Source organism: Exophiala aquamarina, assembly GCF_000709125.1.
Source record: "Exophiala aquamarina CBS 119918 chromosome Unknown aczIA-supercont1.6, whole genome shotgun sequence".
Lineage (NCBI taxonomy): Eukaryota > Fungi > Ascomycota > Eurotiomycetes > Chaetothyriales > Herpotrichiellaceae > Exophiala > Exophiala aquamarina.
In genome coordinates, this window is record NW_013550582.1 from 1389557 (window position 1) to 1403229 (window position 13673).

General features: G+C 47.0%; 3 protein-coding genes across 3 annotated transcripts; 1 reads left to right on the top strand and 2 right to left on the bottom strand.

Moving 5' to 3' along the window:
- Positions 1-10: 10 nt before the first annotated feature.
- A1O9_07857 (uncharacterized protein) lies at positions 11-1112 on the top strand (the record flags this gene model as incomplete). Its single annotated transcript, XM_013403412.1, has 3 exons — positions 11-157; positions 217-553; positions 628-1112. 3 exons carry the CDS (start codon positions 11-13, stop codon positions 1110-1112), a joined length of 969 nt encoding a protein of 322 aa, XP_013258866.1.
- A 1554-nt stretch (positions 1113-2666) lies between these two features.
- Positions 2667-3846, bottom strand: A1O9_07858 (uncharacterized protein; the record flags this gene model as incomplete). Its single annotated transcript, XM_013403413.1, has 2 exons — positions 2667-3743; positions 3778-3846. The coding sequence occupies 2 exons, from the start codon at positions 3844-3846 to the stop codon at positions 2667-2669; spliced, it is 1146 nt and encodes a 381-aa protein (XP_013258867.1).
- Positions 3847-10223: 6377 nt separating this feature from the next.
- Positions 10224-10717, bottom strand: A1O9_07859 (uncharacterized protein; the record flags this gene model as incomplete). Its single annotated transcript, XM_013403414.1, has 2 exons — positions 10224-10636; positions 10699-10717. 2 exons carry the CDS (start codon positions 10715-10717, stop codon positions 10224-10226), a joined length of 432 nt encoding a protein of 143 aa, XP_013258868.1.
- Between the last annotated feature and the right edge of the window lie 2956 nt (positions 10718-13673).

Genomic DNA, 13673 nt, shown 5'->3' on the forward strand with positions numbered 1-13673 from the left:
AGGGTTGAACATGGCAAAGTGTGATTTAGCAGCAGCCTACGAAGACGACAGCATAGCTTGGGTCTATTGCCCATCGTTTGCAGCTGCGGTTTTGTTTGCTGTCTTATTTGGTCTGTCAACAGTCACACATATAATTCAGGCTATCAGGTTTCGAAAAGTAAGCAGATACGTGCGCTAAATAGTTGAAGTATTGTACTCACAATTCGTTTGCTCCAGAGGTTTTGCTGGGTTATAATCATGGCTGGCTTATGGGAGACCTCTGGCTTTACAGTTCGGTCATACTCAGCAAGACAATTTCGTGGGCTAGGGCATTTCATTCCTCAACAGCTTTTGATCATCCTTGCGCCGATCTGGACCAACGCGTTCGTCTATATGGTTGCCGGACGCATGATTCATTTCCTCGTCCCCGAGAAGAAAATCTTTGGAATTGGTGCACGCAGGTTGACCTTGCTCTTTGTGGTATTGGATATGTTTGCCTTCCTCATCCAAGGCTCGTCGTCCAGTCTAATGTCCTCAGATGATTCTGAATCAGTGAGAATTGGCATTAAGATATGTAAGCTATTATCGCCCACCTTAATCCTATACACTACTTTCCCGAACAATCTTGCTAACTATATCTCTATCAAGATATGGTTGGCGTTGGTGTTCAAGAGGCCTTCATCGTCTTATTTATCGTCCTCGCTGGTCGTTTCCAATACCGAATGACTCAAGAGGAATTCGTTCGTCCCATCCCCCACCGTTGGCGACGCCTACTGTATACGCTCTACATTGCACTCGGCCTCATTACAGTTCGGATCATCTTCAGGCTCGTGGAGTACCCTAATGGCGAGTACAGCCACGTCGCGAGGCACGAGGCGTATTTCTACTGCCTTGAAGCCCTCCCAATGGTAGCGTCACTAGTCATGTTCAATGCCATACACCCTGCCTTGGTGCTTATCGGCCCGGATAGCGAGTTTCCAAAGAAAGTGAAGAAATCAAGAGCAGAGAGAAAGGCAGACAAAGAGAATAAAAAAGCACAAGGAAATTATTCTTTAACTACAGGGGCTAGAAATGGGGTCGATGGATTTGGTAGTGGAAGTGGAAGTGGCATGGACATTGAAATGCGTGTGTAAGCAAATAGTAGTACCAGCGCGCCGTATTGGCCATGGTCACGCTCTTACTCGTTGGTAGTCTCATATAGAAGTGCATGTCAGCCCTCCTACGTCACCCTCCTACAGGGTGTCTCCATTCCACCCTCAAAATCTCTCTTTCATCTTCCGTGAAAAGCCCTATAAGCCTCCGCAATGTACTGTAGCTCCAGTCATTCCCAGGCCCGGAGGAGGTCAGCGGATACAGACACACAAGCGTTAATTGTGATAGTGAGAGTACGTGCTGCTAGTCGTCCCAGTTGAGTTTTGCACCGATCTACAACAATTCAAACCTCAAAGCACACTGAGAAGATAGTTAAGTTGCCATGGGCGTCTATCATGTCAAACTGACGCTGCCCCCGGCATATATCCTTGTGCGGCTCTATCGTTCCTATCCTTATCACGCCAACTCTAACTTCCTGGAAAATTGGCATTGGCAGCTTGGATATATCTCAATGTGTCCATCTTTCTCAATGCCCTCATACTCTAATCTGCTTTACAACGCTAGCAATGCTTCTAGAGAATCCAGTATTACTGCACAACTACCACGAGCACATTGTTCCGCAGCTTGTTGAACGTAGATATTGATGGACGGCTTCAACTCAGTATTAAATAATGCAAATGGAGGGTTCAGGTGTGCTAGGCGAGATGGTAGGGGATGGTAAAGTCGGGGAAATGGGCTTTGTAGTAATCAAGTAGCTGAGAGATGGCTGGCCTTGTGAGATGTCCTGAGCTGCAGAAAGGAATGCAGCATGAGTTTAAGAGATAACTTTTTCCTTACTTGGTGTCTCCGGCATCAACATAGCTATGCTCTATGTGAAGAAAATGGGGCTTTTATTCGACTGCAAGAAGAAATCATCAATTCGACAAATAATTCATTCATCTTTGCTTGGAAGGGATACAAGTACGAGAATAGCTCTCTTTTCGCTCCTCGCCTGTTATGCTTCAGGACTACGAGTTAAACCATTTCGGCGTAGCACTACAAGAACGTGCTGGCGTTCAGTTAAATAACGATAAGATTGAACATCACTCTACCACTTTTAAGTCCAACATATACCCTCAAAGAGATGAAGCTGGGGTATTTCATTTTGGTCGCTATTGGATAGCTCCACTCGTTTAATGACACAAGATAGAATTTCCAGGCTGCATCACCCTTAAACTGGAGGAAACGGAAGAAAGAGAGGTTCTAGTACTACGTTCCATAACGCAGCGCCTGTTTATCATTGAAATCAATGGGGACAGAATATCCTACCGCATGAAGTCCGTAATGATCTGGGAAAGAGTCTCTCTCTATACTCAAATCAAAACTAGAGCAGATCTCCAATCTCAAGCTCCAAACCCGCCACTTTTGTTCAACAAGAAGTTTGTCATTCAACAGGATGGATACCAGAGTTTCCGGGGTACCCCCTCTTGAAGTGGATTACCTGCCTTTATATTCACCACGGCAGTCTTCATTCCTTCCATGAATTTATCGGCTATGGAATGGGCATCTTACCTAGCAATAACACATTTATCTGCAGTTCAACATCATCTCACTAACTAGGGAGATTGGCCACGTTTGCATCCAGCCGAAGAATCAACCTCCCCGGCCCTATCAGCAACCTCTTTGTCAAGAAATCGCTGGACGACATCCATCTTGCCTTCGGTTGAGGCCGCTTCAAGAGCATCTGTGTGACGCGCATTGCCCGCTTTGACGTCGGCGCCATGATCCAGCAATATTTGGACCGTCTTTTCATCAGACCAGTAAGACTCCAGGGCTGCGTAAAGGGCGTTGCCATAAAACTCTCCACCTTGGGCATTAACATTGACCCCTGCATCAAGAAGCAGCTTGACGATATTTTCTTCCCCGCGATATGCAGCCGCTTGAAGTGCAGTGTCAAGTTTGCCTCTTTGTTGTTCATTTGCATTGACGCCTGTTTCGAGCAGGAGACGTACAGCCTCTTCATTGCCTTTGTAGGAAGCCGTGTACAGAAGATCCCCATACTGCGTCCCGGGCACGTCCGCATTAGCGCCGTGATCGCGCAGCAGCACGACGATGCGAACGTATTTTCCGAAGTTCGCTGACAGGCCACTAGATGCGCCGCTCATGATAGTACGTGTCGCAAATTTCAGATTTTCCGAAACTGCCACCAATGCGTTTGCGTGCTTCCCTCCTTGGATGTTGACTTCGGCATTCGCTGCGAGGAGTCGCCGGACGACATGGTCGTCGCCCTCAGCTGAAGCTGCCTGCAAGGAGGTTCCGTGGTAGCCACCAATTTTATTGACGTCGGCACCTGCTGTGATAAGTCGCTGGACAATGCTAGCGTGACCCTGGGCTGAAGCTGCCTGTAGCGGATTATTGTAAAATCCTCCTCCGCCATTGACATCGGCACCTGATTCAAGCAGCTTGTCGACTATGCCTTCTTGCCCGGCGCCAGAAGCCACTTGTAATGCGCTGCCTTCATCCCGGTTCTGTGCCTCGAGATCAGCGCCGGCTTCAATCAACAGTTCGACAATCTTCGCGTAGCCCCGTCGCGAGGCAACAAAAAGTGGACTAAGGTCGTATTGATCCCGTACATTAACGGCAGCTCCAGCGTTGTTGAGATTTCTGTCTTCTTCTATTCTATGGTCACCGTTCTAGTTTATATAGATAATTACTAGGCAAGATGACCTCCTGGAGCCTGTTTTCCATGATTCCAAAGCATTCCAGAGGCTGTGGCACTGACTCATTAATCGTCATCACGACGTTGTCTGCCTGTTCCGTCGATAGTCACTTTGGCGCCAACAACAGCTGTTGACGTCTCTAGGTGGCCAAACCCGTTTTGGCGCTTTCTCAGACCGTGAAAGAAGATGGGACTGTGAAAAGCCATATTCTAGTATTTATGAATGAGACTGGTCAGGTGGTTGAGATGAAGCCATCGGAACACAGGACGCCCATTCGATGGTCGATCAAAGGTGCGTGTGTTGAACAGGGCATGTTGGAGCTCGAAGTACCTGGGACGTATGTTTCAGCGCGTGGGGCGTTTCATTACACCGGGTTGTCGATTAGATTTTATTACTTCATATTAAAATGGTCTCGGCTCCCTTCATGTGCTGTTCGTACATCACTCTCCCGATTAGATAGTGACCTATCCTCACTAGGTCACTAAAAGTCATATATATCTATGCACAACATATGAAGGAGAAGCTGAATATTTAAAGGCCTCCGCCTTGGCCATGCTGAAATTTACTGCCCACCCTAAAAATAGCTCCTTTAAAAAGGAAGTAACGTAATTTACGGGCCAGTGGTCCGTAAATTCACCACCACCCATCCACCCGCCTTTACCATTGATTATCTCCACCACATGAGTTCTATTCAATTACAACAAGAGGGGAGGCTTCAATCAGCTATCAAGGCCTTACAAGACGGCGAATTCGACCGCATTAAACAAGCGGCTCGCGCGTACGACGTGCTACACACGACGTTCAGACGACGACTCAAGGGAGTCGCTCCCCAGCGTAGTACGCCTGCGGCAACGCGTAAACTCACTCAATAAGAAGATGACGTCTTAGTTGAATGGATAGTAGACGCTTAAGGCGAGGTCAATATCGACTACTTATTCTCAATGGTCATAGAAGCTACAATACGCCTGAATTCGACGAATATTGTATAAAGCACGATATTATTACGCTATTTCCGCGTGGATATATACGGGAGCTAGAGACCAAAACATAACCTGCACCGCCTAGGTTGGAATATTCAATGAATCGAGTTCGCTGCGGCTCTTTTGATAAACCTTCCAGTGCCGAGAGATCCGGTGAATGAGTTCTTGCGAATATCCATATGTTTGGCGATGGCCTCGCCACGACGGTAGCCCAATCCACTTAGGATGTTATAACGGCTTTGGGCAGATCGATGTCTTGGCAGAGGCTGTTGAGGACGAGCGAAGATCAAGGTGACTTTCAGACGATTTGACAATTAAAGTGTTACCAACAGCCAAAAGCCAGACCGAGCGAGAAAGTAAAAGGATGAAGAGGACATTTCAAGGGACAATAGCCTCGCAGGCATCGAAAGGTTGGCGGAGACTGATGTTAACGAACACAGCAGTATTGAGTGAAGGTTACCCAGTAGCGTCTTCTACTTTACTGGCAAGGTAGCGTAGAGCGTGCGCAGAGAATGGTACAATGACTAGGAATTCGAGATTCTGCCGGCGGAGAAACTAATGGCAACAAGAGAAGGGCGTTACAATCGTCGATAACAGGTTTGCCCACGGCTACGGCCTCAAGGTAACCAAACTTCTCCATGTTGTTATCAATACTGTCCGCGAGCTTATTCAAATATCCCTGTATTTCTGCTGCTGAAGGAGTACTCTAAGCGGGAAAAGCAGCATTTGCTACCTTGACAGCTTTCTCGACATATTCTGCACCAGCTTCACAGACGGAAGCAATCAATTCCTCAGTAAAAGGGTCAGCGAGATCAATCCGGCGATAGATGGGACCAATTTGCCCTTAATGAATAGACGGTCTTCAATATGGGCTAGTCAATAACTTTCGCTTTCCTTAGTAGCGGCCTTCATTTTCAACTAATTAAAGGTTGTGATAAAGTAGAAATACAATCCAAAGGTTATGATAATTGCTGCTTGCCGCTTCTTCTTCAAATTTTACATATGAGGACTAATAGGTCCACCGTCATGCTTGACACCACTTCTGGTCAGGACAATATATGGATACTTGCAAGTCCGTGCTATGCGCAACGCAACATGCCTGCGTAAAATCAAAACATAGCAAGCCCAAACACAAAAAGCCACAATACGACAGAGCCCTAAAATTGAGGTCTACCGTGAGTCAACTCACTGGGAAAACGTAGCGAAGAAGGATATTTCGAGTCTAAAGGGTGTTGTCTGTCATCCTCCGCGAATCAACACCTCTTGCAGGCAGGGGTTCCAGGGCGGTTAGCATCTGCGACACATTGCCTGAGGATACCTCTGTAATAACGCCGTCTTTTCCGTTGCATTGGCCCAATATTACTTGGCGTGCTTCCATCTCTACGTCTTTCGTATGCTTTTCTACGGTAAGCTGTGGGAAAATTCCTTAAACTGAGATTATGGGTACTGATCAACACCGAAATATTACAAGGATCGCGCATAGCACCATGGAAAGCAGAAAGTATTCGCACTGCCGATCTTTTTCTTCTGATCAGGGGGCGAAGGAGTGCCGGAGCATTTGCGGACCGCGGTGGATTGTGGACTCCTCTCAGACTTGGCACAAGCAGACAGCACTGTCGAAGTACAAAACGAAAATCAGCCCAGAATCCTGAAGACCCTGAAAAAGTGAGTCGCCACGGATTTCTGAGGCATGCCAATGACCTTATATGCAGCACCAAGAATAGTTCAGCGGTTCGAGGGTGGATAACACGATATTGCGGCGTCTTGCTCGCCACAGATTTGGCAAAGCGTAGCAGCAAACGTGACGAAAGGCGACAGAAGGCCATCGAAACCCACAATAATGGACACAGAATCCAGTGGTCTCTTCAGCAGTTGTCAGGCTCTTTGAGTATCCCTTCAGATTTGGTTTTTCTACCTTCACCAAAACACGGCTACAGATGCTAGAGTACTCCAGTGATGAGTTCGACACATTGCGGAGAAGGGAAGGCAGCTTGCGCCAGCGGCTTACTGAATGACCGAATCTGCGACTTCGTGGGTTCAACAAAGGTAGTGCTGGGGGCTTTGACCTTGATTGGACGCAAGAACGTCCCAAGCCCTGGAGCCATTGGCCTTATATTAATAAGCCATCATGTTTTCTGCCTCGTACCATTCCAATTCAGTAATATATGATATAATCCGTCGCATACACTGGAATACAAGTTATTGTCTGGAATCTGGAAGAGGACTGGCCCTCAAGGCTGTACTTCTGGGCAAGAAAATTTTCAACCAGTTTTGAAAGAAATTGGGTTTTCAGCCCTCCGTACCTGTGGTCAGCGCGCCATACAGTCATTGAAGTCCCACTAGGTGTTGTGAAGGGTTCTGTGAGTGTGGAATATATCCTCTCCGCCTAGTTTCAATGTAACATCAATGTTTGGTTCTAGAACGCATACGCCGGTCGGGAAGGCAGTTCAGAAATTCCGTTGAGCGTATTGAGGGCAACTAATGCCGATCATGGCTCCGCATTGTGCTATATTTCCTGGTGGTAGAACTCAAGTTTTTGAAGGTCATGTACTCCGTTCCAGAGATCGATTAGGGGATCGACGTTAGCAAATCCTCATCACTCCATCAGTCGCTAGTCCTTATTGCTTCATTTCGCCGCAAGACAGCATGCAGGGGCTGGCATAGCGAACGGACACATGCACTGAACTGGACCACTATCTTTCGTAAAACGTAGCACTGCCTTGGATAGTGATGAAATGAAAAGGGAGATCTCAACGATCAACACGCCCTTGAATATATGACATTTGCTCATACCCTTACAATCCGCAGCTATTCCTGGAGGATCTGGGTCAAACTCTTCCAGCCAGAACATATAATTAACGGGGCACGATGAATCCTGCTTTCTTGGGGGTGAAAGATGGGAACCAATTATGATATGGTTTCCATTATGTAGGATCTATGCTGAATGAATCTTTCTCCACAATACGATTAATAGCCCATCCTACAAAGAGGGGAACCCAGCAAAAACTAATTGTAACGGCAATTACTAGCGACAGTGTACTCAACGACGGTTTACAGCTCGGTTTCCAAGAAGAAGGCAGAATTTGGAAGTTGTGGAATGACGACGTTGAACAATTAGTTCTTCAGCTCGCGAGATGTGAACATTATTTAAGCCTGAAACTTCATAAGGGTTTTCATCAGTTCCCCTTTCATTTGTCTACTTAGGGGGAAGAAAAAAAGCATTTTATGTTTGTACAGGCGCCTGAATATTAAATTCACCACGACAAGATGAAGTGGTCAATACTGCTTATCCTTTCTGCAAGCTCGTTGGTAATCGCTGCTCCGAGTGCTCCGTCAGAGCCTCGAACAATTAAGAGAGCAGTCAAGTTCGGTACTTGCACTTTGAATCCTTCTCCAGAATCTGCCACGCGTTGGGGATGTCTGGTGACTTTGGATAGCGGAGCTCAAAACAATGTTCAAGTAAGCCTTCTTCCCTAAGGCTTCTATTTTCTTGAGTCGGAACTCTACTGGCCTTTACTCTCATGAGTCATCCCTATGTACTCTCCTTCTAATTCGATCACTATATACTGATGCACCTTAATCATTATAGATGCGAAGTGATTGCTTCTTCCCTGGCCAACCTTGCTTTTGCGGGAATTGTGTCAGTAATGGCTGCGACCCCGACACATGTAAGTAATGCTCTGTTTCCTTTTCGCCCTCGAGAGATTCTGTTGTGTCCCAGGATTTATAGCTGGCTGATTTTTAAATTTTCGCGCAGGTCTTCCGAGTACTGGCTGAATAACGCTGAGCTTCCTTGAACACATATAATCATGGGCGAGGGTCTTATTGTAGAGACGTTATGGAAGCATGTATAATGTCTCCATTGAGCTTAGGTATTCAACATACCGCTATTTCCTTCAGAGATAACCTACAAACAATATATGGAATTATTACAGCCTGCCTATTACATGAATTAGTGTATGTTCTGCTGTTATGTGGATATTTATGTTTGTCTATAACTCAGCTTGACTTAAGTATGATTAACATCAGCAAAAAAGTACTATGGAAATGTATCACGGACTCACGTACAAAGGGTTCAAGAAGGGCAGCTATCAGCGAAACAGGGAAATGCAGCTGCGCCATTTGGTCACAGCAGGAGAGCGCAGATTATGAGGGCACGGCCGACTCACTCTGGAAATGCGGTGCTCTTGTACGCATGTGAACCAGGACCATCGACACCAATGCTTTGTGGGATATCTCCAAGGGCTGAAAATATCCCAATGAGCTGCTACGGTAAGAGAAAAGCTGTTATTGGTTTTCAAACTGGTATCATTGTGGTGGGATTACTAACTTATATACGGTACAAACAGCAGCATTCTTCGCGGACGTCCCAGCGCGCAATTGATCGTCCCAATGGAGGTAGATCCAGCCCGGTACAAATCGAAATCTAGCTAAATTGTTGGACAAAATATCAAGGTCTCTACCTTGGCCAGCCACATTGGTGCTATATCCCTAAGAGCCTTAATACTGCTTATAGGGCATCGGCTGCCCCCCGTTCAAATGGGTCGGCCATGCTAATGTCATGTGACCATGGTTGTCGATTTTTTCTTCCTGGCGACTTGAAAACCGTCAGTCAGAGGGCACGTGTGTCAGATGGTCAAGGTTTCGTGCCGTGCTAGGTCTAGTGATGACCGTGAGTTTGAGATTGTGGAAGGCTTCACCCATGGGGCATGCTGGACTCGAAGGGAGACCACGTGCATGGTATTAGTGGAGTTGCTCGACGCTTTCTTGTTCAAGACTGCATGTACTGCCATCTTTCTCAAAGAAAAGACAGATCTCTCTGCTGGCGCTCCGTATGTCAACAGAGGCAGTCGTGGATCGAGTGTCAGAAGCGAGATCGAACATTGACTCAAGCTCGAGGCTCAGTGACGGAGTTGAAGTGTCGGCTAGGAGGTGATGTCAATTTTAATTTAGGAGGAAGAATTAGTCACCGATGCTATGATCTGAACTACGAATAGTCGCTAACTAAGGTGGTTTCCTGAATAGAGCAGATACAAGAGTGCTAACTGGAATTTGAGGAAGGGAACCGGAATATTCCGTGGAGCTGATCTAAAATATAGATTTTAGATTATTAACAAAGTTAACTACGAATCATCCTACCTAGGTTGTAAAGAGGGTATATATAGAGCCTCGTAGATCATACTAGTGTACTAGTATACTAGTCTAGTGCAGTAGTTTAGTAGTATACCCTATCTTTGTCACAAATGTAGCCTCGTACTCCATTGGCTTACATCCCACCCTCAGGCAGGTCGTCTGACCCGGCAGCCTTTCAACCGACCTAGTTCAGAATAAATAGCTAAAAGCTGCGAACAACTCCGATCCGGCCTATTAACAGCGGGAGATACGTGTCTATCCAAGATGTCGACGAAGGTGCTCACAAACGCCTGACATCAATCAGAAGTCATTTATCATCTTGCTTTCGATAGCGATCTAATTATTCGGTAGAAGTCCTTGGTCGGCGAGTGCTATTGAAGACGAACTTGGTAGTCAAGGTTGTAGTAATCACGAACAGCAGCCATTCTAACGCCCCAAAGAATGTCGCCGCCTTGATTGACCCACAGTTGTCCTCTTCTGCCGGACATGCATTGGTCCCTATGTTAACAGCCACCGCGATGAAACCAGCAAGCCATGAGAGGAGAGCCACAGCCTCAACGGCGACACGAATGTAACCGATCAATGCATGATCTGCGCAGCTGATTCCAGCAATGAGGAGGAAGATGACGGCCAGAAATGTCGACCCAGCACAGAACATTAAGAAGCCCCACGCATCGGGGACGCCGTAGTAGTTGTAAAAGTCGCCGAACTCGAAGTGTTCGTGGACAGTGTGGCCCCGAAACACGTGGATAGCTAGACGACGGGCTCAGACTCAATGGTTCATCGACAGAGGAGGACACAATATTTCTCCGTACCATAGCCGTCCGTTCCCATGACGATGATAGCGAAGATGAGCTGCAGCGCTCGCAGGGCAAAGTCAACCGGTCTATTTCCCGCTTTGTCCATGAAAATGATGTGCAGTGATTCTTCAACTGACAGGCACGCCGAATAAATAAAGAACTGAGGAACATAGCGAAGGAGAATAAATTGAGATCTGGGCTCAGGGAGCTGATATAGCTTATTGGCAGAGAGGCACGAGCGAGGACGACCCCACGTGCGAAAGGCCAGGCAACAGAATTCTAAAGTCGGTGTGTGAAGCCTGAGATCTTTTTCCTCCTCACCTGCGGGAAGTATCTGCTGCAGTGATAGACGTCGTCAAGAGTGCCATACCCGAAAAGTGAAAAGTGCCCCGTCGGTGATACCCATGACTCAAAGGAAGCTAGCTTCGGTGTAAACAGTCGTTGATTGCCCTTTCACGGCGAGCAGTAGCACCCCATACTAGTAGCAAGCAAACTTAAAGACCGAGAGTTCCGCCACTGATAACCAGAGCTCGGGTATGCACCCAATCGAAGGCCAAGGGGCTCCGAAACTGGACAAGCTGGTCAAGGATAGGCCCACCACCTGAAGACTTAACAAAACCTGCCAATAAACCCATTTACAATGATATCGAGGTCACGGATGTTGTTAACCTGACGTTCATCGATCCCTGTACACAGGTCTCTAACTATACCTGTTCTCTATATCGTGGCCACGTTGTAAGATAAGGATGACCGCCTGCCTGCAATTGTGTCTTGCCCGGTGTTTTCATCCGAGGCCTAGCCTTCGTCGAATCCACTCCGTGGACACTAGCCTAGTTTTCGCTAGGTGACCATCAACTCCGTTCTCATTCTTGGGTGAGCGAGACGAGAGTGACGCGGAATGGAAGGCCCTCCGCGACGAACAGGGCGGCAATGGAGAGTACATTTCCAATCAAGAAGACAAATTAGTGTCCTCCCTCGTCCTTTTAAGTCTGCTGACCTATCACCCTCGATCCGTCCACAGAAGATGCCGAGATCCGACCACAGGACACTCAATTCAAGATTTTGCGAGTTTGCGTCAATAGGGTCAACCAGAGTATCAGCGGATCCCAGAGCTTGAACAGGTTGGGAAGTGTTGAGCAAGGGCATAACGCTTGGTATGTCAATGGCTAGGTAAGAGCGTTCCACCGGTCTTTAAGTAATGAGGGGATCATTTGTTGGTTCTTCGCTCCTTGTTATTAAGTATATGTCGTGAAAAGCATGGCGGCGAAGGGCAACTTCGACGACGGTGATTTGAGATTTTGATTGGGTTGGATTGGATCCGAGTAGTGTGTGTTCACTATGTCTTCTTTTGTAGAATTCTTCTTGAATTGAATGCCACTTTATATCTCCAAGATTTCACGAAGCTTTACCACCATTCCTTTTCATTCATATCTGTTGCCTGCAATATAGCTGTAAGTCTCATCCCAACCATGCATACATTATTCGCCGAACAGCAACTGACACAGCTGTTGTGCTTTTCTTCCAGTGTCCTGAATCTCCCTTTTCGCCGCAATAACCATATTTGTAGATCAATAACCATGCCGCCTAAGCGGTATACAGAGATCTTCGAGGGTACTTTCGTGAGTTCCTGGCGGAAATAATTCCCTGCTTCGCATAGACTGAGATGGACTTGATCCTGGTCGTACTGCGGCTCCATGTGTACAACTCCACCTTTCCTGCCTCTGAGACAAAGATGATGCAACTCTCACTCAAGTGAAAGTGTGAGTCCTTCAGTGTTGTAGATATAAGTTGGGGCGAATTGAGACCTTCGGGATCTTCTGACAAGCCGCTCCGTCTGATTTTTGCAACATAGATCTTGTTCGTTACATCACGGTACAGGACGGCCCCGCGACTATCTTTGCGAGCATAATGAATGTTGCGAAAAAGTTGGACTTCAGCTTCGGAAAGTGAGGCAGTAGCTGCTTTGTTTTCGTTCTGTTCGATGTTAACAGGGGCCAGATTGCTATGATGAGTCAGATTGTATGCTCCAGGCCAGTTGGTCACATATGTGCAAGAAATGCGTGCTTCGATAGAGACGTAACAGAAAGCCCAGAAATGTTGTGCCGTTGAATCCAGGAATAAACTCCAAGGCCATGATCGAAGTATGTTTTCTTTACGTTCATCGATGAATAATCGACTTCCTTGTCCCAGGTTCATTTCATTTTCTTTGGGGCCGTCGAATTCCGACCATTCGTCCTCAGCAGCATTGTACTGCAGGTATCTGAACCTCCCCTGGACATCCTAGACGTGTAAGCAACTGATTATTTGCTCCTCACCGTCAGTAACGGTGAAGTCTTGTATGGTCGAATCAGAACCAAATTCGATTTCTAGAGAAGTTAAACTCCCCAGTGCCCATGTTTGAGGATAACTGAAATTTTGCTCCGAGAGAATGGCCCTGCCACTCAGCTCTGCTGCGTAAAAGAGTTTGAAAGTGAGGGGTCTTTCAGGATCATCATCTCTCTGCGCGAGTAAAGGCAAGCCTTCAACGGCCTGAACCACGCGATCGAATAAGATCATTCGCACTGGGTCGGTATCTTCTTCGGTCTCATTACCACCGCCACCGCCCTTATCGTCGTTTTTATTTCTCTTCGCCTTTATCTCCCCCTCCTCCTCCCCCTCCTCCTCCTCCCCCTCTACTATCACCACTACTATATCGTCCCCTTCCTCTTCGTACCTATCGTTGTCGTTGTCATGGTCGTAATCGGGATTAAAATCGGGGTCATTCGCTACTAACCCACATTGAACCCAACCATCATCGCACTGGAAGAACACCAGTGTTTTGTAGTCCCTGAATTCCACTGTAGTGAATTGAGTATGCGGCACGATTCGGACGCCTGTTGCATCCAGTGTTGATGAGGTGTCCCGGGGATGCGACGATGATGAGCTTGAGCCCGAGTCTTCATTCGAACATGAATCACCGGGATGTCTTCCTGAGTCGTTTCCTGAATTCT